Consider the following 25,910-nt stretch of genomic DNA (forward strand, 5'->3'; position numbering starts at 1 on the left):
AAAGGTGAAAATTGAAGCAGGACAAAGCTAGGGAAGTTGGGCAGCTAAGAGGGAAGACAATACAAGGAACTGGATGAAAACTAATAGACAGAAAGCAGTGTATCAGGGGACTGAAGGAACACTGCAAACAACATTTTGTATCACCTAAATAAGGTAGTTCTAGGCACTGTGGGTGGAAGCCTCCACAAGATGCACAACATTATGTAACCTATTATGTATTTTTGGCATACAGTATGCCAATGACAAAGTTGTTAAGAAATGTTGTGTTTAGTTACTGGAAAATAAATGGAGATCTCAAAGAAAAGGAACGGCACTCTGTCAGAAAATTAGCAGCAGGACAGAGACCAATAGAATGGCTCAAAAACTGTGAAAAAATTAATGTAAATGAAATCATGAAAAGTAAGCAAGACAGAGCAGAGAAAGTTATTTTATGTAACCTCCATCAAAGAAAAATGTGACTTAAAAACACACATTAAAATATTACAGTAAAAGAAATTAGGCTGCAATGAAAGTTGTTTGTTGACAGAAAAGGCAGAAGTACATAATGAATGCTGGTTTCTGGAAAATTTCTTTCAAAAAGACTTTAAAGCTAGCCCTCATTGATACACTGACAGGAAGACAGAATTTCTATAATTGTCAGTAATGATATGTATTCATCAATCTTGCATAAAAATTATTAGTTACTGATTGACATCCTTGCACACTGTATCATGTATGACATGTATTGTGGTACAAACAGTTCTCATTCAGTGCTGTTCAATTATCAAAAACCTTATGAAAAGTTAATACCACTTGTCATTACAACATACTATGAAATAGTATTAAGTAATGTACTCTACAATCCCCATGCTTCTAGGAATGTCAACAGAAAATCTACTTTACTAACCAGAATTAAGTAGGTGTACATGCTCACATTTAGTTCAGATATTTCCATTGACAGATAGGAGTATTACCAAGGATTCCAATACTGACTTACAGGCATTAATCCGTGCTGTATCAGATCTCGCAGTGCTGGAGCAAGTTGCTTGCGAACTGCCAGAACTAATTCCTCATGGTACGCCACAACTGGTATCTCTTCAGAGTCGCTCGTGTAATCACTATCAGCAGGCGTTTCTGGGCCCAATATTTCTAGAACATTATTTATGGAAATCTCGAGAGCTGCTCTCAAATCACTGCAATGACACAAAAATTATTTGATAATACAACAGATTATTTATGCAACTCTTAATACATTTAGTATAAATGTATGATACAAACAGCTCTTTGTGGAATAGTTGGTTTATGTTCCCAAGGTTCTAACTTGCACAGAGATAAAAATGTTATTGTTATAATACAATTAAGTTTGTTCATACTTACCTGGCAGATATATATATAGCTGTATTTTCTGAAGTCCGACAGAATTTCAAAACTCGCGGCACACGCAGTGGGCGGCCAGGTGGTAGTACCCATTCCCGCCGCTGGGAGGTGGATATCAGGAACCATTCCCATTTTCTATTCATATTTTATTAATGCCACTGTCTCCTGAGGGGAGGAGGGTGGGCACTTTAATTATATATATCTGCCAGGTAAGTATGAACAAACTTAATTGTATTATAACAATAACATTTTGTTCATGCAACTTACCTGACAGATATATATATAGCTGAATCCCACCTTCGGATGGTGGGAAGAGACAGAATAGGATTTGTAGGAAACTTAAATTAAGTATATAATATATATATTGGTTCCTCTCCTGTTAGCAAAGTAGACTCTGTGATTACTGTCACTTAAGCCTGCTTTTGCTTAATCAGAGTTGCCAGCCAGGTGGAGACCTGTAGTGCTGGTGCGCTCTGGATGATCTGTCAACTGGGACGTGACCTCAACGTGACAAGACCATCGAGCCATACATATGAGGGCAACGAAGCAACTGACCACCACCTGACCAACTATCCAAAACCCCTTTGAACACTAAACTAAGGGATGGGAGATCTTCAAACAAGACTCACCACAACCTAAAAACACAATAATAAAAACTAACCTAAACCTAACTAAGGGATAAGGAGAGAGCTACCTCCAGCCCCCAAGACTGTGTCTGCAGACACGTATGGCCCAAGAGAACAACAGTCCTCGTATATCGTTCTCACATCTCGCAAGTAGTGTGAGGCGAATACAGAATTGCTCCTCCAAAAGGTGGCGTCAAGGATGTCCTTGATCGACATGTTCTTTTGGAAGGCAAGCGAGGTTGCGACCGCTCTGACCTCGTGAGCTTTCACTCGCAAGAGGCTCAAATCAGTCTTCTGGAAAGATGAATGAGCCTCTTTTATAATGTCTCTTAGAAAGAAAGCCAAAGCATTCTTGGACAATGGTAAATCGGGTCTCTTTACAGAGCATCACAGATTATCTGAGGGACCTCGTACCTCCTTCGTCTTGCGAACGTAAAACTTGAGAGCCCTGACAGGGCACAGGACTCTCTCAGGTTCTTGGCCTACAAGGCTTGTCATACCCTTAATTTCGAAGCTCTTGGGCCAAGGGTTAGACGGGTTCTCATTTTTTGCTAAGAAAGTGGGATTCAAAGAGCAGACAGCGTTGTCACCTTTGAAGCCCACTTGTTTACTGATGGCTTGAATTTCGCTAACTCTCTTCGCCGTCGCCAGAGCAGTTAGGAAAAGAGCTTTCCTTGTCAAGTTCCTAAGAGACGCAGTATGGAGAGGCTCGAAAGGACTCGACATCAAAAGTCTTAGAACCAAGTCTAAGTTCCAGGAAGGAGGTCTCGCCTGAGGTATCTTAGTTGTCTCAAACGATCTCAAGAGATCGTGAAGATCTCTGTTGTCAGTAAGTTCCAGGCCTCTGTGCCGAAAGACCGCTGACAGCATACTTTTATATCCCTTGATGGTAGGGACTGCCAACTTCTGCACATTCCTTAAGAAAAGCAGGAAATCGGCTATTTGGCTCACAGAGGTAGTGGAAGAGGAAATTCCCTCCTTTCTACACCATGCCCTGAAGGAAACCCACTTTGACTGGTAAACAGCTCTCGATGAAGCCCTCCTTGCGTTGGCAATCGCTTTTGCAGCTGATTTAGAAAAACCTCTCGCTCTGGCCAACTTTTCGATAGTCTGAACGCAGTCAGACCCAGAGCGGAGAGGTTTTGGTGATATCTTTCGAAGTGGGGCTGTTTGAGTAGATCTCTCCTCCAGGGCAACGTCCTTGGGAAATCTACAAGGGAGGACATTACCTCCGTGAACCATTCTCTTGCGGGCCACATCGGGGCGATCAGGGTCAACCTCGTCCCCTCCGACGCCGCGAACTTCCTCATGACTTCCCCCATGATCTTGAATGGCGGGAAGGCATATAGGTCTAAGTTCGTCCAATCCCAGAGCAGTGCGTCTATAGCGATCGCTCCTGGATCTAACACAGGGGAGCAATAAAGAGGCAACCTCTTTGTCCTCGACGTCGCAAATAGGTCGACCAGAGGACGTCCCCAGAGCTTCCATAGCTCCCGACAAACGTCTTGATGCAGAGTCCATTCTGTAGGCAGGATTTGGTCCTGTCGGCTGAGAAGGTCCGCTCTGACGTTCTGGACTCCTGCGATGAATCTCGTCAGGACCTTGACTCACCTTGCACTTGCCCACAGCAGAATCTCCTTCGCTAGGTGAAATAGAGGCCGGGAGTGTGTTCCTCCCTGATTCTTTAGGTACGCAAGGGCCGTGGTGTTGTCCGAGTTGACTTGAACAACTTTGTCTGCAACCTTTTCCTCGAAGAACTGTAGCGCCAGGAAAACCGCCGCTAGTTCCTTCACATTGATGTGCCAGGACACCTGTTCCCCCCTCCAGGTGCCTGACACTTCTTCCCCCCCCAGTGTTGCTCCCCAACCTGACACGGAGGCGTCGGAAAACAACACTAGGTCAGGGCTCAGAAGCTTTAGAGATAAACCCCTCTTGAAACTTCCGAGGATCGAGCCACATCTTAGATGGTTTTTCTTTTCACCGATTCGGTGATCTTCAAGGTCGCATCCAGATCCTCTTTGACTCTCCATTCTTCTGCCAGGAAAAACTGGAGAGGCCTGAGGTGTAGTCTCCCCAGGGAAACAAACTTTTCCAGCGAGGAAATGGTGCCCAGCAGACTCATCCATTCCCTCGCCGAGCAAGTTCCTTTCCCCAGGAAGGCCGAAACTTTCTCTAAGCCTTGCAGCTGTCGTTCCTGGGACGGAAACGCCCGAAAAGCCACTGAATCCATCTGAATCCCCAGATACACGATGGACTGTGTTGGGGTCAGATGTGACTTTTCGAGGTTGACCAGAAGTCCCAGGGACCTCGCCAAGGCTAACGTGAACTGAAGGTCCTTCAGACATCTCTCTTCTGACTAGCCAATTCAAAATAAAAAAACAGTCCACTATCGCGTATGCCAATCCAACAATCCAGAATCAATAACCAAAAGTCAATCCAGATACTTAATAACGAGTCAATCCAAAAAATCCTAGGCGGAGGTCTGTAAACAGGTGTTTACTGACCGGCGACAGAAAAAATATGAATAGAAAATGGGAATGGTTCCTGATATCCGCCTCCCAGCGGCAGGAATGGGTACTACCACCTGGCCGCCCACTGCGTGTGCCGCGAGTTTTGAAAATTCTGTCAGACTTCAGAAAATACAGCTATATATATATCTGTCAGGTAAGTTGCATGAACAAAATACTATGTATTTGTAAATATGCTGTCAAACATATGTGGTTAGCAAACGGAAAAAATTACAACCGGGAAAAAACACAGTAGTACAGTATAGTAATATTCAAGCCAAAATAAATAAGAAAGAAAATGATTGGAAGTAGTATCTCCAAAATTATTTCATGGAAGGAACAAAAACTAACATGACTTCTGAATACTGAAAATGCCATAGAAAGATGTGGATGTATTTAACAGCTGATTGATTAATAATAAACATTTGCCTAAAGACGCCATTTTTTAGAAGCCATGAGAAAATGCAGAACTAATCAAAATGACAAAAATTATTGAAACTTTTCCAGGGCATAAAAATCTGCAAATTCAGTGGAAATGATAAAACTGGGCTTCTGATGATGATTAAAAAACATATCTTAAAGGTTAACTTGTCACTACAACAAACTCAAAAATGGAGCTGGAAATAACGGTTGTCTCCCTGACAACTTTGGAAAGAGAATGACTAACATGTTCATTTAGGAAGTCAGAAGTTACATCTCACATTTCAGAAATGAAGACAATTGGCTGGCAAAACTAGATTACTAAAGATAGCAGTCAACAAATTGCTCGCACTCTAAAATCACCAGGACTAAATACTACAGTACATCAGGGAAAGATGACCTGTTCTTCATGCCTATGGGAATCCTTTGAGATTCCGACATCAAGTATCTTCTTATTCCCAACATTTCGATGTCTTCTTCAACCAAAAATATTTGGCAAATTCATTGGAGCACTTTAACAATCATCTTGTTTTCCATTTTGTCCATTTTGTAACATATTAAAGTACAGATATTAAGCTTCAAAATGACACCAAAAACCAGCTTTATACCCAAAAAATTAATTCAAAGCAAAAAAGCAATAAGAGAAAAATATTGCCATGTCCATAACTGGTCAGCGTATGCTTTGCCACAGACAGATTTTGGGGCTCACAAATTTCAAATATTTAGGTTGTAAAAGGAAACTTCCATTTTGGCACATATCCTCACTGAAAGCACCTATTATTTTCCATAATAAAACTATCACTGGACCAGTCACCATGCTTTATATGATATAAAGTTTATCCAGATTTTTTTTTTTTTTGACAGCCTAAATGTTACCACTAACCTATAATTTTAGTACCTTGGGCCCCGTTTTAGGATACTGCACTACGTCCTTATGTTAGGACAATAGTCTGCACGAAATCCCACCCAAGTTCAGCCCCTCACCATTCACCCACCTATAGAATATGCAGAGAAGGTTCCATAGTCTATCAAATTTAAACATGAAGAGTCTGTTAATTCAACTCTCTCTCTTCGAATACAGACATAGCAGTACTGATGCACTATTACTGTATTTCCATACTAACAGTTTTAATGCTAAGGGTCAAGAAACCTTATTGACATGGATGTCAGAAATTAACTATACTGTCAAGTCTAAAATCAACAAGTATTTCTGAGTATGCAAATATTCCATAGTGCAAGTTATTTTTGCAAAATACTAAGATAAAAAATGTCTCTTATGACAGGATAACATTTCCTTCAGTACTATTAAATGGAACACAGTTCTCAAAAGAAAATGGATTGGTAGCTGGGTAACTAACTATATAGTACTGTATTCTATGGAAGAAATATGTTATTGTTATTATACAATTAAGTTTGTTCATACTTACCTGGCAGATATATATATAGCTGTATTTTCTGAAGTCCGACAGAATTTCAAAACTCGCGGCACACGCAGTGGGCGGCCAGGTGGTAGTACCCATTCCCGCCGCTGGGAGGCGGATATCAGGAACCATTCCCATTTTCTATTCATATATTATGCCACTGTCTCCTGAGGGGAGGAGGGCGGGCAATTTAATTATATATATCTGCCAGGTAAGTATGAACAAACTTAATTGTATAATAACAATAACATTTTGTTCATGCCACTTACCTGACAGATATATATATAGCTGAATCCCACCTTCGGATGGTGGGAAGAGACAGAATAGGATTTTTTAGGAAACTTAAATTAAGTAGATGATATACATCTTGGTTCCTCACCTGTTTGCAAAGTAGACTATGTGATTACTGTCACTTAAGCCTGCTTTTGCTTTAATCAGAGTTGCCAGCCAGGTGGAGACCTGTAGTGCTGGTGCGCTCTGGATGATCTGTCAACGGGTACGAGACCTCAACGTGACAAGACCATCGAGGCCATACATATGAGGGCAACGAAGCAACTGACCACCACCTGACCAACTATTCACAAAAACCCCTTAAAACTAACTAAAGGATGGGAGATCTTCACATAAGACTCACCATAACCTAAAAACACAACAACCAAACTAACCTAATCCTAACTAAGGGATAGGGACAGAGCTACTTCCGGACCCCAAGACTGTGTCCGCAGAAACGTATGGCCCCAGTGAATTACAATCGTCGTAAATCGTTCTCACATCCCTTAGGTAATGTGAGGCGAAGACGGAGTTACTCCTCCAAAAGGTGCAATCAAGAATGTCCTTGATTGACATGTTCTTTTGGAAGGCAAGAGAGGTAGCGACAGCTCGAACTTCGTGCGCTTTCACTCGTAAGAGGCTCAAATCAGTCTTCTGGAAAGATGAATGAGCCTCCTTAATGACGTCCCTTAGAAAGAAAGCAACAGCATTCTTCGATAAAGGTAACTCTGGTCTCTTCACGGAGCACCAGAGATTACCTGAGGGACCTCTTACCTCTTTTGTTCTATGTACATAGAACTTGAGAGCCCTGACCGGGCACAGGACTCTCTCTGGTTCTTGGCCCACCAGACTTGACATACCCTTGATCTCGAAAGTTTTCGGCCAAGGGTTCGAAGGATTTTCATTCTTCGCCAAGAAAGTTGGGTTCAACGAGCAGACAGCATTGTCTCCTTTCAATCCCATTAAATTACTAAACGCTTGAATTTCACTAACTCTCTTAGCCGTCGCAAGAGAAGTTAGGAAAAGAGCCTTCCTTGTCAAGTTTCGAAGAGACGCTGCCTGAAGCGGTTCGAAAGGACTTGACATAAGGAATTTAAGAACCACGTCAAGGTTCCATGACGGAGGTCTCATTTGAGGAATCTTCGAAGTCTCGAAAGATTTTAAAAGGTCATGAATGTCCTTGTTGTCAGAAAGGTCAAGGCCTCTGTGCCTAAAAACCGCTGACAACATGCTTTTGTATCCCTTGATGGTAGGGACCGCTAATTTCTGCACATTCCTGAGAAAGAGCAGAAAATCAGCTATCTGGTTCACAGAGGTCGAGGAAGAGGAAACTCCCTCCTTTTTACACCATGCCCTGAAGGAAGCCCACTTCGATTGGTAAACAGCTCTTGTGGAAGCACGTCTTGCATGTGCGATTGCTCTCGCAGCTGCTTTCGAAAAACCTCTCGCTCTGGCCAACTTTTCGATAGTCTGAACGCAGTCAGACCCAGAGCGGAGAGGTTTTGGTGAAACCTTTCGAAGTGAGGCTGTTTGAGTAGATCTTTCCTCCAGGGCAATGTCCTTGGAAAGTCTACAAGGAAAGACATGACCTCTGTGAACCATTCTCTCGCTGGCCACATCGGAGCGATCAGGGTCAACCTCGTCCCTTCTGAGGCCGCAAACTTCCTCATGACTTCCCCCAAAATCTTGAATGGTGGGAAGGCGTACAGGTCTAGACCCGTCCAATTCCAAAGCAACGCATCTACTGCGATCGCTTCTGGATCCAGGACCGGGGAGCAATAAAGAGGAAGTCTCTTGGTCCTTGACGTTGCGAATAAGTCGACCAGCGGACGTCCCCACAACGTCCAAAGGTCTCGACACAAGTCTTCGTTCAAGGTCCATTCCGTCGGTAGGATTTGTTCCGACGACTGAGAAGATCTGCCCTGACGTTTTGCACTCCTGCAATGAACCTCGTCAGGATTGTCACATTTCTTCTCTTTGCCCACAGCAGAATCTCTCTCGCCAGGGAAAACAAAGTTCTGGAGTGTGTTCCTCCCTGATTTTTTAGATAAGCGAGTGCTGTGGTATTGTCCGAGTTTACCTGAACAATCTTGTTCTTCAAACTCCTTTCGAAGAACTGCAGGGACAGAAATATTGCTGCCAGTTCTTTGACATTTATATGCCAGGCTACCTGTTCCCCTCTCCAGGAGCCTGACACTTCCTTCCCTCCTAGTGTTGCTCCCCAGCCCGTGATGGAAGCGTCGGAGAACAACACTAGGTCGGGGCTCAGAAGACTTAGGGACACACCTTCCTGAAGCTTCTGAGGGTCCAACCACCATCTTAGATGGTTCTTTATCGGAAGCGATATTCTCCATATTGCATTGAGATCGTCCTTGGCCTTCCACTCGTCCGCAAGGAAAAATTGGAGGCGCCTGAGGTGCAGTCTTCCCAAGGAAACAAACCTTTCTAGCGAGGAAATGGTTCCCAGCAGACTCATCCATTCCCTCGCCGAGCAAGTCTCTTTCCTAAGAAGGCCGAGATCTTTTCTAATCCTAGCCGCTGACGTTCCTGGGACGGAAACGCTCGAAAAGCCACTGAATCCATCTGAATCCCCAGATACACGATGGACTGTGTCGGGGTCAGATGCGACTTTTCGAGGTTGACAAGAAGTCCCAGGGACTTTGCTAGGGCTAAAGTGAACTGCAAGTCCTTCAGACACCTTCTCTCGACGACGCTCTGATCAGCCAGTCGTCGAGGTACAGGGAAACTCTTATCCCCGAAGAGTGTAGCCACCTCGCCACATTCTTCATGACTACGGTGAGCACCATTGGAGCCGTGGTCAGGCCGAAACACATAGCTCTGAACTGCCACACTTTTTTGTCTAAGACAAACCTTAGATATTTTCTTGAAAGAGGGTGGATTGGGATGTGGAAGTAGCGTCCTGCAAGTCCAAGGACACCATCCAGTCGCCCGGTCTCAAGGCTCCCAGAACAGAATGAGGCGTCTCCATCGTGAATTTGGTCTTTTCCACGAAAAGATTGAGCCTGCTTACATCTAGAACTGGACGCCACCCTGACGACTGCTTCGGCAGTAGGAAAATCCTGTTGTAAAAACCTGGGGACCCCAGGTCTGCGACTTGTTCCACCGCTCTTTTCTCGATCATTTGTTGAAGGAGATCGAATAACACTTGCTTCTTCTCTCCCTGATAGGATGGAGAAAGGTCTCTGGGAGTCGTAGAAAGAGGAGGAAGATCTAAAAAGGGGATCTTGTACCCCTGCTCCACGATCTTGAGGGACCAAGAGTCCGTGTCCCTCTCTCTCCACGCTCCCGCAAAAAACTTCAGTCTGGCTCCGACTGGTGTCTGAAGGACATGCTTCTCACTTGGAAGGCTTTGACTTAAAGGAAGCTCTTCCTCGTGAAAACCCTCTCCCTCGAGGAGCTGCTCTCGAGGGGGAGCCCCACGAAAGGGCTTAACCTTCTTCGGCGGTCGAACCGCAGCTGAAGAGGTTGAAGGTACTGTCGAACGTCTTGTAGACTGGGCCAAAAGGTCCTGCGTTGCCTTCTCCTGCAAACTGTTAGTCAGGTCCTTTACTAAAGTCTGGGGGAAGAGATGGTTCGAAAGAGGAGAAAACAGCAAATCCGCTTTCTGAGCTGGCGTTACCGAACGAGCTGTGAAATTGCACAGCAAAGCTCTCTTTTTCAATAAGGCCGTTCCAAAATGAGAAACGATCTCTTCCGAACCATCCCTGACGGCTTTGTCTATACATGCTAACACGCTGGACAGCTCCCCCAGACTGAGAGATTCTGGGCTTCTCGCTTGTAGATCCAGAACTCCCAAACACCAGTCAAGGAAGTTGAACACTTCAAGAGTCCGGAGCAGACCCTTCAAATGATGGTCCGTCTCCGTAGAGGTCCAGGTCACTTTAGCAGAGGATAAAAGAGACCTCCTCTGCGAATCCACCAAGCTGGAGAAATCTCCTTGAGCTGAAGAAGGGATACGAACTCCTACTTCTTCTTTGGTTCTATACCAAATGCCCCCTTTTCCTCTGAGTCTAGCTGGAGGCAAGGCGAAAGTCGTCTTGCCTTGATCTCTCCTTCGTACCATCCAATCTTGGAGTTTCTTAAACGCACGTTTAGTGGAGAGCGAAGTTTTCATCTCCACAAACTCCGGGGTTTTACCAGTTTTAGATGATGAAAACTGCGAAGGAGGAGACTTGGGAGCTGCAGGCTGAAACTTGTCTTCGAAAGAAGAACGCAACAGCCGCACGAGAACTTTGTAGTCTGAAATTGAAGGGGCCGCAGAAGGTTCCTCTTCAACCGAGTCAGCCGAACTACTCAGCTCTCCTTCTTCTCTACACGGAAGCGGAGACCGCCTGTCCGGAGAGGGCGTCCTAATGTCGGGTCTTGACTTAATCAAAGGACCCCTATCCTTGCTAGATGAAGCCTTATTTCGGCTGTCCTCTCTATGATGCTTACTACTTGAAGCAGGTAGAGCTTCCTGACGAGGACGAGCGTCCCTATCGCCACCCGAGGCATCCTCACTTGCCAGAGAAGCGTCCTTGCGTTTCTTAAACGAAAGGGAAGACATTTTCGCTGGAATACGTGCCTGTGCGCGCAAACTAGCGTCTTGGGGTACGACTTCTTGGTCGGAGTCCCCAAAAGCGTCTTGAAAAGAGCCCTGAACGTCCATGCGAGCTTCCTGCCAAGCGTCCTGCGACGTCCTGGCGAGCGTCCCCTGCCGAGCGTCCTGGCGAGCGTCCTGACGAACGTCCTGCCTAGCGTCCTGTCCGACGTCCTGCCGAACGTCCTGCCGAACGTCCTGCCGAACGTCCTGCCAACGTCCTGCCAAGCGTCCTGCCTAGCGTCCTGCCTAGCGTCCTGTCGAACGTCGTGCTGAGCGTCCTCCTAAAAAGCGTCTTGACGCAACGTCCTCCTAGAGGACGAACGAGATCGGCGAATCGCCGAAGGAGAAGCGATCGGCGAACGAGACGAAGTAGGAGAGGGAGAAGGAGACTGCTTCGTCCTCTTGACGGGCAGTCTAAGGTCCTTCCTCCGCTTAGGCTCGACTGCTGCTGGGCGAGTTCCTCTGAGCCATAAGCGTCGATAGCTGGTCCTGAAGGGACAAAAGAATGTTCTTCGTTGGAGAAGAACGAACAGAGGAAGCAGGACTGATCCTGCGAGAGAAGACGAGGGGCGAGGGGACGCTCCTTCCTTCCTTTCACAGGTACAGGTACCTGCTTCTCAGGTAGACGCGCTGTGCACGCAACCCAGCGTCCTCATCGGAGGAGATCTTACCCCTTTTCTGAGGCGGAAAAGCGTCATACGCATCCTCCGACGAAAGCGGCGATACAGGACGTGAAGCGTCCTCAACGTGAAACGTCCTTTTCAGAGGACGAGAGTCTCTCCGAGCGCTCCACCCCTTGCGCGGGGAGGACGCTTCGGAGGACGAAATGTACTCTTTCAGGACGCGCGCTCGTGCGCGCTCCTTGGCAGCCTGGGACTTTGCTACAAGGCCTGCCGAAGGGACGCCAGATCGGTGGGGAGCCCCCGTAACCCTCTTGCGGCTTTCGACATACCTACTCCCTGAGTCTTGGGAGTCCGATAGAGGTCTAGGCCTAGAGGCATTATGGGGCCGATCTGACGCCCCCTCCACAACACTAGGGGCACGATCACACACTTGAACTGAGCCAGTTTCCAAGGCTTTCACTTTGGTCTCTAGAGTGCGTAGAGACTCCAAAATAAGAGAGAGAGCATTAGCTTCTCCCGACACAGAATCAGAGCCCGAAGGCAACACAGGTTTAGGGGTTGCAAACTCTACAGGTGTTAATGCAGGAGAGATATTAGCCTTACCTTTGGTAGAACCACTCCTGGAGGAAGACCTCCTGATCCTATCGCGCTCCAATTTAAGGCGATAGGACTCATATACTCTCCAATCATCATCGGTCAATCTCTCACATTCATTGCACCGATTATCCACCAAATAATTATGCCCCCTACAACTCATACATACTGTGTGGGGGTCTACCGATGCTTTCGGTAGCCTCACCTTACAATCAGTCCTCACACACACTCTGAAACTCACAGCACTTGATCCAGACATATCTTTTATAGAAAAGTCAATCCAAAATCAAAAAACGGTCCACTATCGCGCATGCCAATTCAACAATCCAATTCAATACCAAAAAACCAATCAGATACTTAAAAGCGAGTCAAATCCAAAAAATCCTGAGCAGAGGTCTGTAAACAGTTGTTTACCGACCGGCGACAGAAAAAATATGAATAGAAAATGGGAATGGTTCCTGATATCCGCCTCCCAGCGGCGGGAATGGGTACTACCACCTGGCCGCCCACTGCGTGTGCCGCGAGTTTTGAAATTCTGTCGGACTTCAGAAAATACAGCTATATATATATCTGTCAGGTAAGTGGCATGAACAAATATACATTTTCATGTTCTTGGGAGGTTCTAAATATTTGCTGTAGATTTGTATACAATTTTTTTTAGCATGGTTGAAATATCCATAAGGACAAATTCTGAAGAAGTAGAGCAAACTTAAAAATGTAAATTACTGGTACTGTAAATACATCCAGCTTACTCCAAACTGCCTTAATTCCTAAGGGAGCAATGTCAGCCTATCTGTAAAGCAAATTTGGACAGATACAGACATACCATCCAGAAAAGTAAGTAAGGACATGGGGACAAGCAAATAGCTGAATTGCTTGAACTGATCCAGCCCTGAAAGGTGTAGGTTAAGTTTATCTAGCTATTCTTTATGAAGCCTATACATGTAGATGCACTGAGAAAATGATTATGGAAGCAATTAATCCAAAAGTTAGTTTGAAGAAGGGTTAAGTTCTCACCACAAATGAAGAACTGACATTTGCAAAAGTATATAGGAATGGCAGGAGTGATACAGGGAGAGAGTGGAGCCAAGTCAAATATCCGATGCTTAATAACATTTTAGTAGCTGATGCTTGGATGTCATCTAATCTTGGATGACTGTATTTAAAAAACCAGTTATGCATTTCGATGTACCCATTTTCCCTCAAGACCTTAACTTTGATTTTATTTTGCATATATGCATACCTTTACAGTAATCCTAAGACTTGTCTAATAACTTGTAGAATTCTCTACACTTACCCATAATGGTTTCCTTGAGGCGTTTTCTTAAGCGTATTCTTCTGGAATCTGTGATGGTTTGGACCGCAACCAAATGAAAGCATATTCAGTAGTATTGTAGCTCGTTTCACGATATGTTCAGTCTCCCTGCGTAGCTGAAATTTAAACACACATCCAATCATGTCTAAATGAAAGAATATATGATACTTAAGGCAAATGTTTTGTTAAAGGCATTTTGCTCTTAAACCACCAAGTTTGCTATTACAGTACATTGCTACAATATTGTTAATGACCATTAAACACAGGGTTTAATACATTAACATTCAGAATACACAGAAATCACCTGTTCCTTCTCACTGCTCCCTTGACTTAATTTAGAAGGTATAGCCCCAGATCTCCCCTGCCTGCGTTCAGCTTCGTGCGATCTTCCAACACCAGGATGTCTTTGCTGAGGTTCCTTGCAACCACATTTTGTTGTTTTGGGGTCTACTTCCTTCTCACCTGCTTCACCTGTAGTGGATTTAAGACCAAAATGAAAGATTCTCTATCCAAACATCCACAGTACAATGTCAGAAAGTTGAAAAATTGAATCCCAAAGTAATTACTTGTCGTCTTTTTGGAAATTCAAACGTAATGACACTTGATGGTCAGGTTTCCAAGACAAATCATACTTCTGGAAGGGAATTTCTATGTCAGTAAAACAGACTTTAATGCCAAGTTAAAAATATCAGTTTGGTTTTCTAGCACTGGCTGGAACATGATCAGATCTAACAAAGTGCCTGTGCTTGCTTGCAGAGAGGATCATCCTACCTCATTGGACAATTTTACTCTTGTCCTCTTTTCTGCTATGTGCTTTATGAGCATTTCATGCATGTTTTTATTAAATGTATTGAAGCTCTACAGCCCTTGTAGGTAATAGTATCTGTGTCATAGATATATATAGTACATATATGGGTTATATGCATACTGTACTACATAGATATGGACATGGGCCACAGGGAAAGGTTAACCCACCTAGTTATTTTCATGGCTCTTAAAAAAAAAAACGGAACAAATTTAAAATCTCTATTACAGGAAGATGGCATATATTGTTTCTAAAGCAGCTTTGCTAATACTAATGGCCTTTCAGTTCTCCAGCATTAGAAAACTGGCACTCAAGAATATCTTTTGCCAGCTGAGTGCTTGAGCCAATTCAGTGTGGAATCAGTTTTAGAAATGTGCTCTCATCCACTGTTACCTTCACTTCTTTACCTTTCACAGAATCCCTGAATTTTTTATGTTTGCAGTTTCCCCATATTGGTCTAACTTTAAGGTCATTTTGTTTTATTTCTCTGCTTGCTAACTGTCCTGTCTAAGCCTGCCTGCATCTCCCATACTGTTCAAGTCCTATCAAGGTAAATGATTTAATTAATATAGAGATAAGAGAATTAATTCATTCAGGATGCTATATTATATACAATTCCTTTCCCATTAGATACTCACTGCCCCAGTACTAAACCGTAACTTTCAAAATTTGCATAATTATTTAAAAATGCACTTATTTGTCCACTTCCAAAGGCCCTGACCAGCCTTCTTATTTACCCACTGCTCATTAGTTTTTCCCAGGCATGAAAAATATATTAGCAAAGCCATGAAATCTCAGGATAATAATTCCAGGTTGTAGCTGCAGTATTTTTATACAAGTAGTTTGAAAACTAGCCGTAAGAAACGTGAGGTCGATTGATAACTTACATGCTAAAAATAGAGTTTGCTTGGACCCGAGTCCCATACTTCACTCACCTTGCAAGAATATAATAAATCTCTCCAGATCTGTTATTTGTGTCTGAAGCTGTGCTATAAGCTGTTCTTTCATCTTTAATGGGTTCACCAGCTATCGAGATGTAAAGAGAACCACAGGCATGGCATTGTATCCCACAAATCAATAGATCCCGTTAGTAGGTATTATGCAGGCATTAGATGTATCCAAATGCAGCACACGAGAAAAGAAAAGACAGTTAGCCTACAAGAGTAAACAATACGCATGTGTGTATGAAAAGGTGAAATCTAAATCTAGTGCATACCAGGACCTACTTGGCATGCTATTTAATAAAATACTTTTCATTACAGCATGCATAATAACAAGGCTTACACTCTTAACCTAGAGCAGTCTGTTTGGTCATGCATTATTTAGTTTTTTTACAACTGCCGACATACTTTGTATTAGTCAACCTGGGATGCTGCAAGTGTGAAATTAGTTTGGAAGAGTTACAGTATCATGCATAGTAACACCATGTTAATGAAAACATTGCTTAAATTTATTTTAGCAGTCTTAACTTGAAATAACTGATATTCAAGGATATTTATCCTTCACACTGACAGGGTACTATTGTGGATATTTCCAAGGCCTCATACAATTTATCATTTCTTTCACCAATTTTGTTTTTTGCTAGCCATGAAAAACAAAAATCTGAAGTGTTTTTTACTGCTCTGAATTATATGATTATTAAGAGAAACTTTTCTTTTTTTTCAACATAGCAATTATTTGTGTATCAAAATTAAAATAACCCACTCACAATGACAGACTTGTTGATATCCCCAGCACCTACTAAATAGAACTGTACCTGTTCCTTCGGCTCATTCTTGGGATTTACAAGTAAAACGTCATTGAACTACTCTATGTAAAATAATGCACAATCCATATACTGCACTAATTTATTAAACTTACAAGCATTAAAAGTCTAATCTAATTATAGATACAGCTACTAAACAAAAAACATTTAATTCAGATGTTAATACGTATATTTCAATTTTCTACTTAATCATTCCAAATAGAGTATGAAGATAAAAAATTACGACAAAGTATTATTGCAGACTATCAAACAAAACAACAATGCACAAAAGGGTTGTGTAATCCTTGTATAAAATGACTGAACCACCAAAAGTCACAAAAAATCACAACCCATATTTGACTTGGTATCAAATACTACTAATGTTCAGATAACATATTGTAACCTGTTGTGTACTACAAAAAAATGCAAAGTAGTGCTACTGTACTACAACCTTTTATTTTTTAAAACTATTGCCAACATTATTCTTTTCCTATGAAGAAATCAACATATGGTAATATGTAAAACATACCTCACAGATGGCATGGTCTACCTGATTCCTCAGATCATCCACTGTCAATTTCTCAAACTCGTCCACGTTCAAGTTGAGCTTCCCTTTCAATTGTTCTGTAAATATGCATTACTCACTACAAGTAAATTCAGTATCTTTGTATACATATGATTACATGATTATACGTATCATGAAAGTGGATTTTTAGTATATGCCTTCCATTTACGGTATGGCAAATTTAATCACAACCTAGTAGTATAATGCCCAGTGGTTATACATAAAAGAAGTACTATTTAGCAGGAAGTTGTTATTATTATTATATAAGAATTTAGGGTGTACTTCTGCAGTCTGGTTAAACTATTTAAAAATCATAATTACTGTACAACCATGCAGTCATAATAATAGCATGATGGATTACTGATCAGCTACAGGAGTATTTATTTGGCAGTGTCAGACACAAACGTTGTTAGAGCAACATCTGAATTTTCCTTGCTGATTGGCTTCCATCTCATGGCTTCAAAATGCCAGTTTGATGAAAAAATCCCTTTGCTGCTATCACGGTCATCAAGATTGCAGCAATGTAACCTTCTTAGCAACCAGGCAGTTTGAGGCGAGGAGACCATGAGCCATTTAACAGTGAATTAAGATGTTACAATCATGTGTAATCTGACAATGCTGCATAAATAATAACAATAATACAAGATAGGATAACTTTACCTATCGCTTTAAGGAAACAGGAAACGTGTCATCAAGTGGCTACTCACCAATGATAACCCTCTGCTTTTCCATGACTTTGGATTGCGGAGGTCCCCCTTCACCTGTCTGGTAAGCGTAGTTTTCCAAATCCTCAAGCTGCTGTTTCAACTTTTCAATGAGTTCCTTCTGGCGGGTAACTGCAGCTATTTCGTCAGCATGTTCCTGAAGTCATGATGAATAACAGATATTCAGCCATATTTTGAACAGGTTATTTATAAATTTTCAATGTTGTGTCTATATTGAAATTTATAAATTGTCAGTGGTTTTTATTGGTTTTTATTGAACTGCATAATTGAAAAACTTGCTACTTATATAAATGGCAAACAAAGTTCTGTTCTCTTGCCCAACCATCCAAAAAAATATACCTAACTTTTACTACATTAGTAATTAGGCAAATTTCATGTCTTGTAGTATGTGCAAGTGGGAGATTCTCTTTAAGATATGATTTTCTAGCCGAGTAAATCAAGAGCAAACACTGATTTCAAATCTAACCTAATAGGGAAAATTGTAATACATTTTTGGTAAGAGAATGTGTCTTCCATCATCAGCTCCCAAAATGCTCACTCTACCGGGGCTGCAACTCTACCTGGGGCTGCAATGTGGATCTCTGCCAGGAATCAAAGAGGTGGGATGGCAAAACAAATCTGTTTTCAGACTTTTATAATAAGCACTTATAAAATACAAGTCCCTGCTTCACTGTAGCTAAATGGCTGCTGGCATAGGATGTTCATGATGTGTCAGTTTTTGGTAATGGATATACGTACATACTAATATTAGTTAATTACATACATAAAAAATCATATAAGTACCTATAATAAATCTAACGATGCTCTGTTTACATCTCCTACTACTTCTCACCCAGCACTTGACACAATGTCTGCACAGTAACTTTTTTACCCAGTGCTGCTACTCCTTCTAAAGCCAAATTCTTCCAATGAAATCATAAAACTAGGGTAGTACCCTCTTTTTCACTCGTCCATCTGTGCTAGACAATACTTGGAGACAGAGTACTGTACTCTGCGCAGTAAAATCATCTCTACTTTTTCTAATAGAAACAAGGATATATATACTCCTTTCCACTTAAATATAGCATACCAAAACAAGAATGCTCTACCTGTTTACTCCCTGAATTATGCTTGCTTTTAGTTGCCTCTCGAAGGTCTGGGATGCCACGATTTGCAAACTCTTCAAGCTCTTGAAGTAAAGCTTCTTTTTCATTTGGTGATGCATCTACTATCTGTTTTAACCTGAATTGAACCTGCAGATTAAATATACTACTGTCATTTACATACTTCTTGTAAAAAATTCAGTTCCAACAATGTAAACATACACCCATTCCAAGAAAAAATCTTTCAGATTGGATGTATTCTTGGGAGTACAGCAATGCATTATAAATACAGGCAGTCCCCGGGTTACGACGGGGGTTCCGTTCTTGAGACGCGTCGTAAGCCGAAAATCGTCGTAAGCCGGAACGACGCTTGGAAATATGTCTTAAACTAATAAAAAGTTATAAAAACCTTACTTGTAATCCTTTGGTTACACTACATGTTGTTTCCTGTAGTTTTATGTACAACCTGGAGTTATTTTCATAAAAGAATGCTGGTTCTTGAAGGTAAAAACTATTGTAATCCTCTGGTGACACAACATTCTTGAAGTTTTATATACAACCTGGAGTGATTTTACCAAATCTTGAGGGCTACAAGAACAGCTGATTACTATTTATGTATCATATAGACTAATTAAAGTAAACGTATATTTAAATAGGCTTATATATTAGTATCAACAAAACATTTCCTGCCATGAGTCAGAGGCCGTTTAATGAAACGAACACTTCTCTGTCCTATCTGTTCAGAAAATAAACGTTACGTCAATCCCCGGGACCATTGTTGCCAAGGCGTCTCTCTCTCTCTCTCTCTCTCTCTCTCTCTCTCTCTCTCTCTCTCTCTCTCTCTCTCTCTGATCAAATTACTACTGGATAATGTCTCTCTTTGGATATTTCGATTTTGCCAAATCTTGAGGGCTACAAGAACAGTTGATTACTATTCACGTATCATATAGACTAATTAAAGTAAACGTATCTGTAAATAGGCTTATATTATTTGTATCAACAAAACATTTACTGGCATGAGTCAGAGGCCGTTTAACGAAACGAACACTTCTCTGTCCTTAACTCGGAGCGTCAGAAGACGCCTCTCTCTCTCTCTCTCTCTCTCTCTCTCTCTCTCTCTCTCTCTCTGATCAAATTACTGGATAATGTCTCTCTTTGGATACTTGGAATTTGCGTTGTAATCTAACCAGAAACTTCGTTTTGTTATTATTACTGGAAACAAGCAATGATTTTTTCATTATTTGCGCTTTTGGACTGTTATATGTAAACTTTGCGCACCGCAAGCTAGTATGTATTCATTCGCTCGGAAACTAGTTCCGCATATGAGGCGTCACTAAAAAACATCGAAAAATACGACATAAAAAGTGTTGAAAATCCTCATAACCTCAAAATTTTTGTTGTAATCTAACCAGAAACTGATTTTTATTAATATACTGTGCTAAACTATAAAGGATTTTTATCATAGTATGCGTTTTTTAAAAGCGTCGTTAACTCAGAGCGTCGGAAGCGTCAGCATCGTAACCTCGGAACAAGCGTCGTAACCCAGGACGGATTTTTCCATTGAATATTTAAGAAAAAGCGTTGTAACCTCGGAACGTCGTAAGCCGGAACCGTCGTAACCCGGGGACCGCCTATGTATAATAATTTCACCACAAGTACGTACTATATTTTCAAATTAAGGAACATCTCTGGTAAATTTCTTAGGGCTGAAAATGTGATTTTAAAATTATTCCCTCAAAGAGGAAAACTTGTGCATTTCCCACCTCAAGAGTGTAGATAGTTTAGTCACATAAACACATATCCTGTCATCTTTTAGTACCCTGAAAACAAACTACTTATGCACCATGTAGGCAATATATTTTAATCTTTGCAAAATTGAAATTGCGTGTTAGTCAAGAAAGTAGTACTATATAACAAAAAATGAACACGGAAAAATTAAGTTTTATCAAATACTTAACGATTATGTACTTGGCATAAAGTCTGGTGGCACGATGCCAAAAACTGTGATTACTAAAGGTGACACCACATCAACTGTCACAATTTCATTCAAAGCCTTACTATAAATGGCTTATCTTGCAAGAATAGTACAGTCCTATCATATGAAAAAATACAGAATGAAAATGCAAGCCATTAGAAGGGCTAATATAAACATGAAGAAATAAGTATATATTCACTTGTACTCTACATATACTGTAACCATTATAATTCACTGCTTGCTATACCTGTGCAAAATGAGACGTAAGAGACATTAGAGAATTGGTGAGCTGCTCCTGCTCTTCTTCCAGCTGCTGTACTCGTTCTTCCTCGTAAGACTGTTTAATTCTCCTATGCCTGTAATGATGTATATAATGAGTTAAATCAGATGTGTGTGATTACATGTGCAGTTTACATGTACACATACAAGGTACAGTACTTCTGGCACATGGCAGCAACAGATTTATCTAGGGAGGAAGTATAATTCAATCAGATTCTTATCTGAAGCCTAACAGCATCAGGATCTGTAGAATTTAAAATCACAAGAGTAATCAACCAAGTGCCTATATCTGATTGGCCATCCTAATAGCCCAAAGTAAAACTGCTCCATGATTTAACCAACACTTCTTTCTGCCTTGCTCAGATATTTTCCAGTTCTCAAGCCTTGCCCTTTATGATCTTGATCTCATTTGTCTATGCTTACTTAGATACACTGTTCTGTGTAAAGGAAAAGTTCTGACTATACTTCTTATGAAGCAATAGATGGAGTTGGTTTTCCAATTTCAACTCGTTTGGCCCCAGAAGTACAAACTTCTGAAGTATATGTTTCAAAGGAAGCTCTTGATGGCTAAGCTGCAACAGAACTTTAATTTAACTTTCTACTGTTTCAGGAGAGTTACAAGTGTTGTGTTTCCTGTAATATGAAAACCGAATGAGGTAGGACAGTTCTTTCCTTGCACGTGATGTTGATGCTTTTAAGTGTCAGTAACAACTCTTAAACCTATATAAATACTACATGTGTGTCTGTAACACCAGTGTGATGCATGGCATTCATTGTTGTATAAATCTTCAATGTTTAATCAGACAGTTCAGCTATGCTATAGTAGGTATAAATGACTCTTCCTAAGGGAAGCATGGGCTAATTCAAGGCCTTAAATGACTCTGCTCACCTCCTTCGGTCAAGTCCCTAACCATTCCCAATTACTTTTGTTCATTCTCTTTACATATATTTTTGGTAAGTTCCTTCCTGTTTGAAAAATCCAGCCACGACTTTATGGCTCTTGCGAAGAAAAGTAGAGCCACTTAAAACTGTACAGCATACACCGTATAAAAAAAAGAACATGAAAGAAGGACTGGGCATGGACCTGAAAGGAAAATACACAATATCCATAAAAAGCAGAAAAACTTGAAAATACAATAAATAACAAATATTGAAGTTTGCACATGGTAACCTCAGTCTTAACATGGCTCCTTAACACAGGCCTCGCCAAGTATGTACATTTAGTCATATGTGAACCATAGCCCTGTTACTCTAGTTTAAATAACCTGTGACCAAACAAGTGTAAAGCCAACAAATAGAAAATCAAATCCATGGTAGTTTATTTGCAAGTAGAGGCCAATCAGCATCTAGTCTACCTATTGATGAGAAGTTGCCACAAGAGAGAGAACTTGGACTGAGGAATAAAAACTGACAAAACAAAACTCGGTGGCAAATGAAATTCATGCTACATCCTGAATCACCCAGGTTAAGAAAGAAAGGGATGGATACCTAGTAAGTATATGGCAAAATAAAAGGAAAGCCAAATGACATATTGCTCAAATATCAGATATGTACATCCAAAACCCTTGAAGAGCAAAGTACAAATGCACAGAAAAATTCATTACAGGGAAAGCCTATATCAGTTTTTTCTGACAAAAGGAAACCAATTAACTAAGCAACAATCATTCATGTCAAAAGCAGACAAAAATGAAAACAGATGGGAAGCAAAACAGCAAAGACCTCTACAAAAAGATGGGATCAGGTGATAGAGCCTCAATCATACACTGTACCTAAAGTTCCATACTAGAGCAGAATGATTCCACTCTTCTCTCTCAAACTTTAGAGGAAAATTTTCATCCCTCACTCAAAAACAAATCCTAAAGACCAGCCCTATTAGACAATCAAGAAATAAGACTCATTTGTCTAGTTAAGCTACAATAGTTGTACTTATACATATTCCTGTGTACATGTCTCTTGTGGGCTATTCATGCATCCTGACTGCTCTGCACTTACTGCCTAAATTAATTTTTTTATCTTTCATCAATGTTTATTTTACAAATACAAACTACCACATTTTATTTCTCCAAACAGTTTGGTTTATGATTATAACCAGTTTATTACCAAAACCTGGTGCTAGTAAAGACACAGCTTAGGCTAGGTTTGAGAAGTTCTAGTTAACAGATCAGATGTTTTATTCTATCTGCATTCAAACCATCTACATATTACAAAATCAGATTGTGTGACACTGAAAAAGTTAAATAGCAATACTTGGGTTATAATATTATTGTCACTGAATCTGTAATATTATAATAGTACATGTAACATTCGATGAAAACATTTTATCAAACACATACTATGTAGTGCCAAAAATTGTTTTCTAGTATAAACAAAATTTCTAGAAAAGAAATGCACTTTACTCACCAACTATACTCTGAATACGAGTAAAGTGACCGATTATCATCGTCATCATCTGGAGCACCCAGAGGGGGCCACCTTTCCCCCGTAGGTCGACCATCTGAGTCCCATTCATCATCACCAATACTGCAGCCTCCAACATCAAAGTCCCTCGAGGAATAACTTTCCAACTGTCCATCATCGTCATGAAAATTTCCATCAGCACTTTTACAAATCTTAATTCCTAAGTTAACGTCGTCATAATTGTTCTCGAGGCTTCTCTCAAAGAAATCGTTATCTTCTTTGGATACTGCATTCATTTGTAAATCACTTTCTAGACTTTGAAATTCTTTTTCCTTCAAGGAACAGCCTGTGCTGTAATGCACATCACGGTCAAACGAGCTGGCTCGGCTTAAAGTTTTGACAAGGTCAGAAACTTCCTTTTCGCCCACAACTACATTTATCTCGTTCTTGTGTTGCTGATCTACATAATTTTGGATTTCCAGTTCTTTATTCATTTTGTCAAAATCGGCAAAATTCATGTCCTCGTCACTAACGCTATTGGCACTAAGGCATTTGCTGTCTGCTGGATTACCAGACAGAAAGGCAGATGGTCTGATAACATTTGGTTGGCATTCATTTTCAGTGGTCATAGCTGGAAGGGAAAAAGGTGATCAGCAAAACTTCAACAAAGTACTAATACCTAAATTTTTGTTTCATGTTTTCAAACATATGTACAAATATAGTGGAGGATGCATCCTGTGGAAAGGTGGACAAAGATTAGTACACATAGTTCGTGTCAAATGTGTGTTTAAGACACAGGGCTACCTTAGTTGGTCTGGGGTGACATTTTGGCCTGTTTTGTCCCAAAGGGGCCAATTGGGTTTCTGGTTAAAGATTAGGTTGAAAGATACCTTGTCTCGAGACAAAGATAAATAATTTCAGTCCAAGTTTACAAGTACTACTTGAAGATATTACTGAAATAAGAGTTATCTTCATTAACAATGAATACATGAACTCTAACACTGACTGAACTGAATTTAATATTCACTTATTCACTTCTCAGACACAGTTGAAATTTACACTTTGATTTGTGCTGCCTATCAGAATGTCCGATATGGTGACATTCTAAGCAACTTTGCACCATTTGTCTCAAGAATCCAGATAGCCAGAAAAGAAGTGATAAAAGCCTACCACAGCAGAATATATCCTTCAACTCAGATAGTAGTCAAATCCACACACAATCCATAACTGAAGGGACCTCCTATGGTGTCTTATGTTTTGTAGAACATTTTAATCACAGAAAATTTCTTGATATAGAAAGTGTCAAAAAGAACAATGTTATTATTATACAATTAAGTTTGTTCATACTTACCTGGCAGATATATATATAGCTGTATTTTCTGAAGTCCGACAGAATTTCAAAAATCGCGGCACACGCAGTGGGCGGCCAGGTGGTAGTACCCATTCCCGCCGCTGGGAGGCGGATATCAGGAACCATTCCCATTTTCTATTCATATTTTATTAATGCCCGTCTCCTGAGGGGAGGAGGGCGGGCACTTTAATTATATATATCTGCCAGGTAAGTATGAACAAACTTAATTGTATAATAACAATAACATTTTGTTCATGCCACTTACCTGACATATATATATAGCTGAATCCCACCTTCGGATGGTGGGAAGAGACAGAATATGTTATTGTTATAATACAATTAAGTTTGTTCATACTTACCTGGCAGATATATATATAGCTGTATTCTCCGAAGTCCGACAGAATTTCAAAATTCGCGGCACACGCAGTGGGCGGCCAGGTGGTAGTACCCATTCCCGCCGCTGGGAGGCGGATATCAGGAACTATTCCCATTTTCTATTCATATTTTATCAGTGCCACTGTCTCCTGAGGGGAGGTGGGTGGGCACTTTAATTATATATATCTGCCAGATAAGTATGAACAAACTTAATTGTATTATAACAATAACATTTTGTTCATGAAACTTACCTGACAGATATATATATAGCTGAATCCCACCTTCGGATGGTGGGAAGAGACAGAATAGGATTTTTGGGAAACTAAATTAAGTAGACGATATACATCTTGGTTCCTCACCTGTTAGCATAGCCGACTTCGTGATTACTGTCACCAAAGTCTGCTTCTGCGTTACTAGAGTTGCCAGCGAGGTAGAGACCTGTAATGCTGGTGCGCTCTAGATGATCTGTCAACGGGGGCGTGACCACAATGTGACTAGACCATATGACCATACTTCTGAGGGCAACGAAGCTAAAACCACCACCTGACCTAACCTATCCAAGTTAGTTCCATAACTTCTAGGCTAAAGAAAAGGAACGCGCCTCAAGCGACCAACCCTTCAAAGTTGTAAAAGCATACCTATCCCTTTTCTATAGGATAGGATTCGTGTTGCTTGCTGCCCCCAATAATATATCTACGGATATGTATGGTCCTAGCGACTTTACAGATCTGAAATGTCGTCTTCACATCCCGTCGGGAGTGTGAAGCGAACACAGAGTTGCTTCGCTAAAGCGTGGCACTCAGGATGTTACTGAGTGTCATGCTCTGTTGAAATGCTTCCGAGGCCGCGCCCTCACCTCTTGAGCATTCATACTAAG

General features: G+C 41.2%; 1 protein-coding gene across 1 annotated transcript in view; it reads right to left on the reverse strand.

The window, feature by feature from the left end:
- Window positions 1-25,910, reverse strand: part of LOC135199481 (RUN domain-containing protein 1-like) — a 41,081-nt gene that overhangs the window by 2,700 nt on the left and 12,471 nt on the right. Inside the window, exons 2-10 of the mRNA XM_064227573.1 lie at window positions 23,311-23,938; window positions 20,879-20,987; window positions 18,663-18,806; window positions 17,557-17,710; window positions 16,814-16,908; window positions 15,476-15,566; window positions 14,040-14,206; window positions 13,718-13,851; window positions 977-1,172 (exon numbers count right to left, since the gene is read on the reverse strand). Of these exons, the coding sequence (XP_064083643.1) occupies window positions 977-1,172; window positions 13,718-13,851; window positions 14,040-14,206; window positions 15,476-15,566; window positions 16,814-16,908; window positions 17,557-17,710; window positions 18,663-18,806; window positions 20,879-20,987; window positions 23,311-23,936 (1,716 nt within the window). The 5' untranslated portion in view covers window positions 23,937-23,938. The remainder of the gene's footprint in view (window positions 1-976; window positions 1,173-13,717; window positions 13,852-14,039; window positions 14,207-15,475; window positions 15,567-16,813; window positions 16,909-17,556; window positions 17,711-18,662; window positions 18,807-20,878; window positions 20,988-23,310; window positions 23,939-25,910) is intronic.

This window comes from Macrobrachium nipponense, chromosome 25 (assembly GCF_015104395.2).
Source record: "Macrobrachium nipponense isolate FS-2020 chromosome 25, ASM1510439v2, whole genome shotgun sequence".
Lineage (NCBI taxonomy): Eukaryota > Metazoa > Arthropoda > Malacostraca > Decapoda > Palaemonidae > Macrobrachium > Macrobrachium nipponense.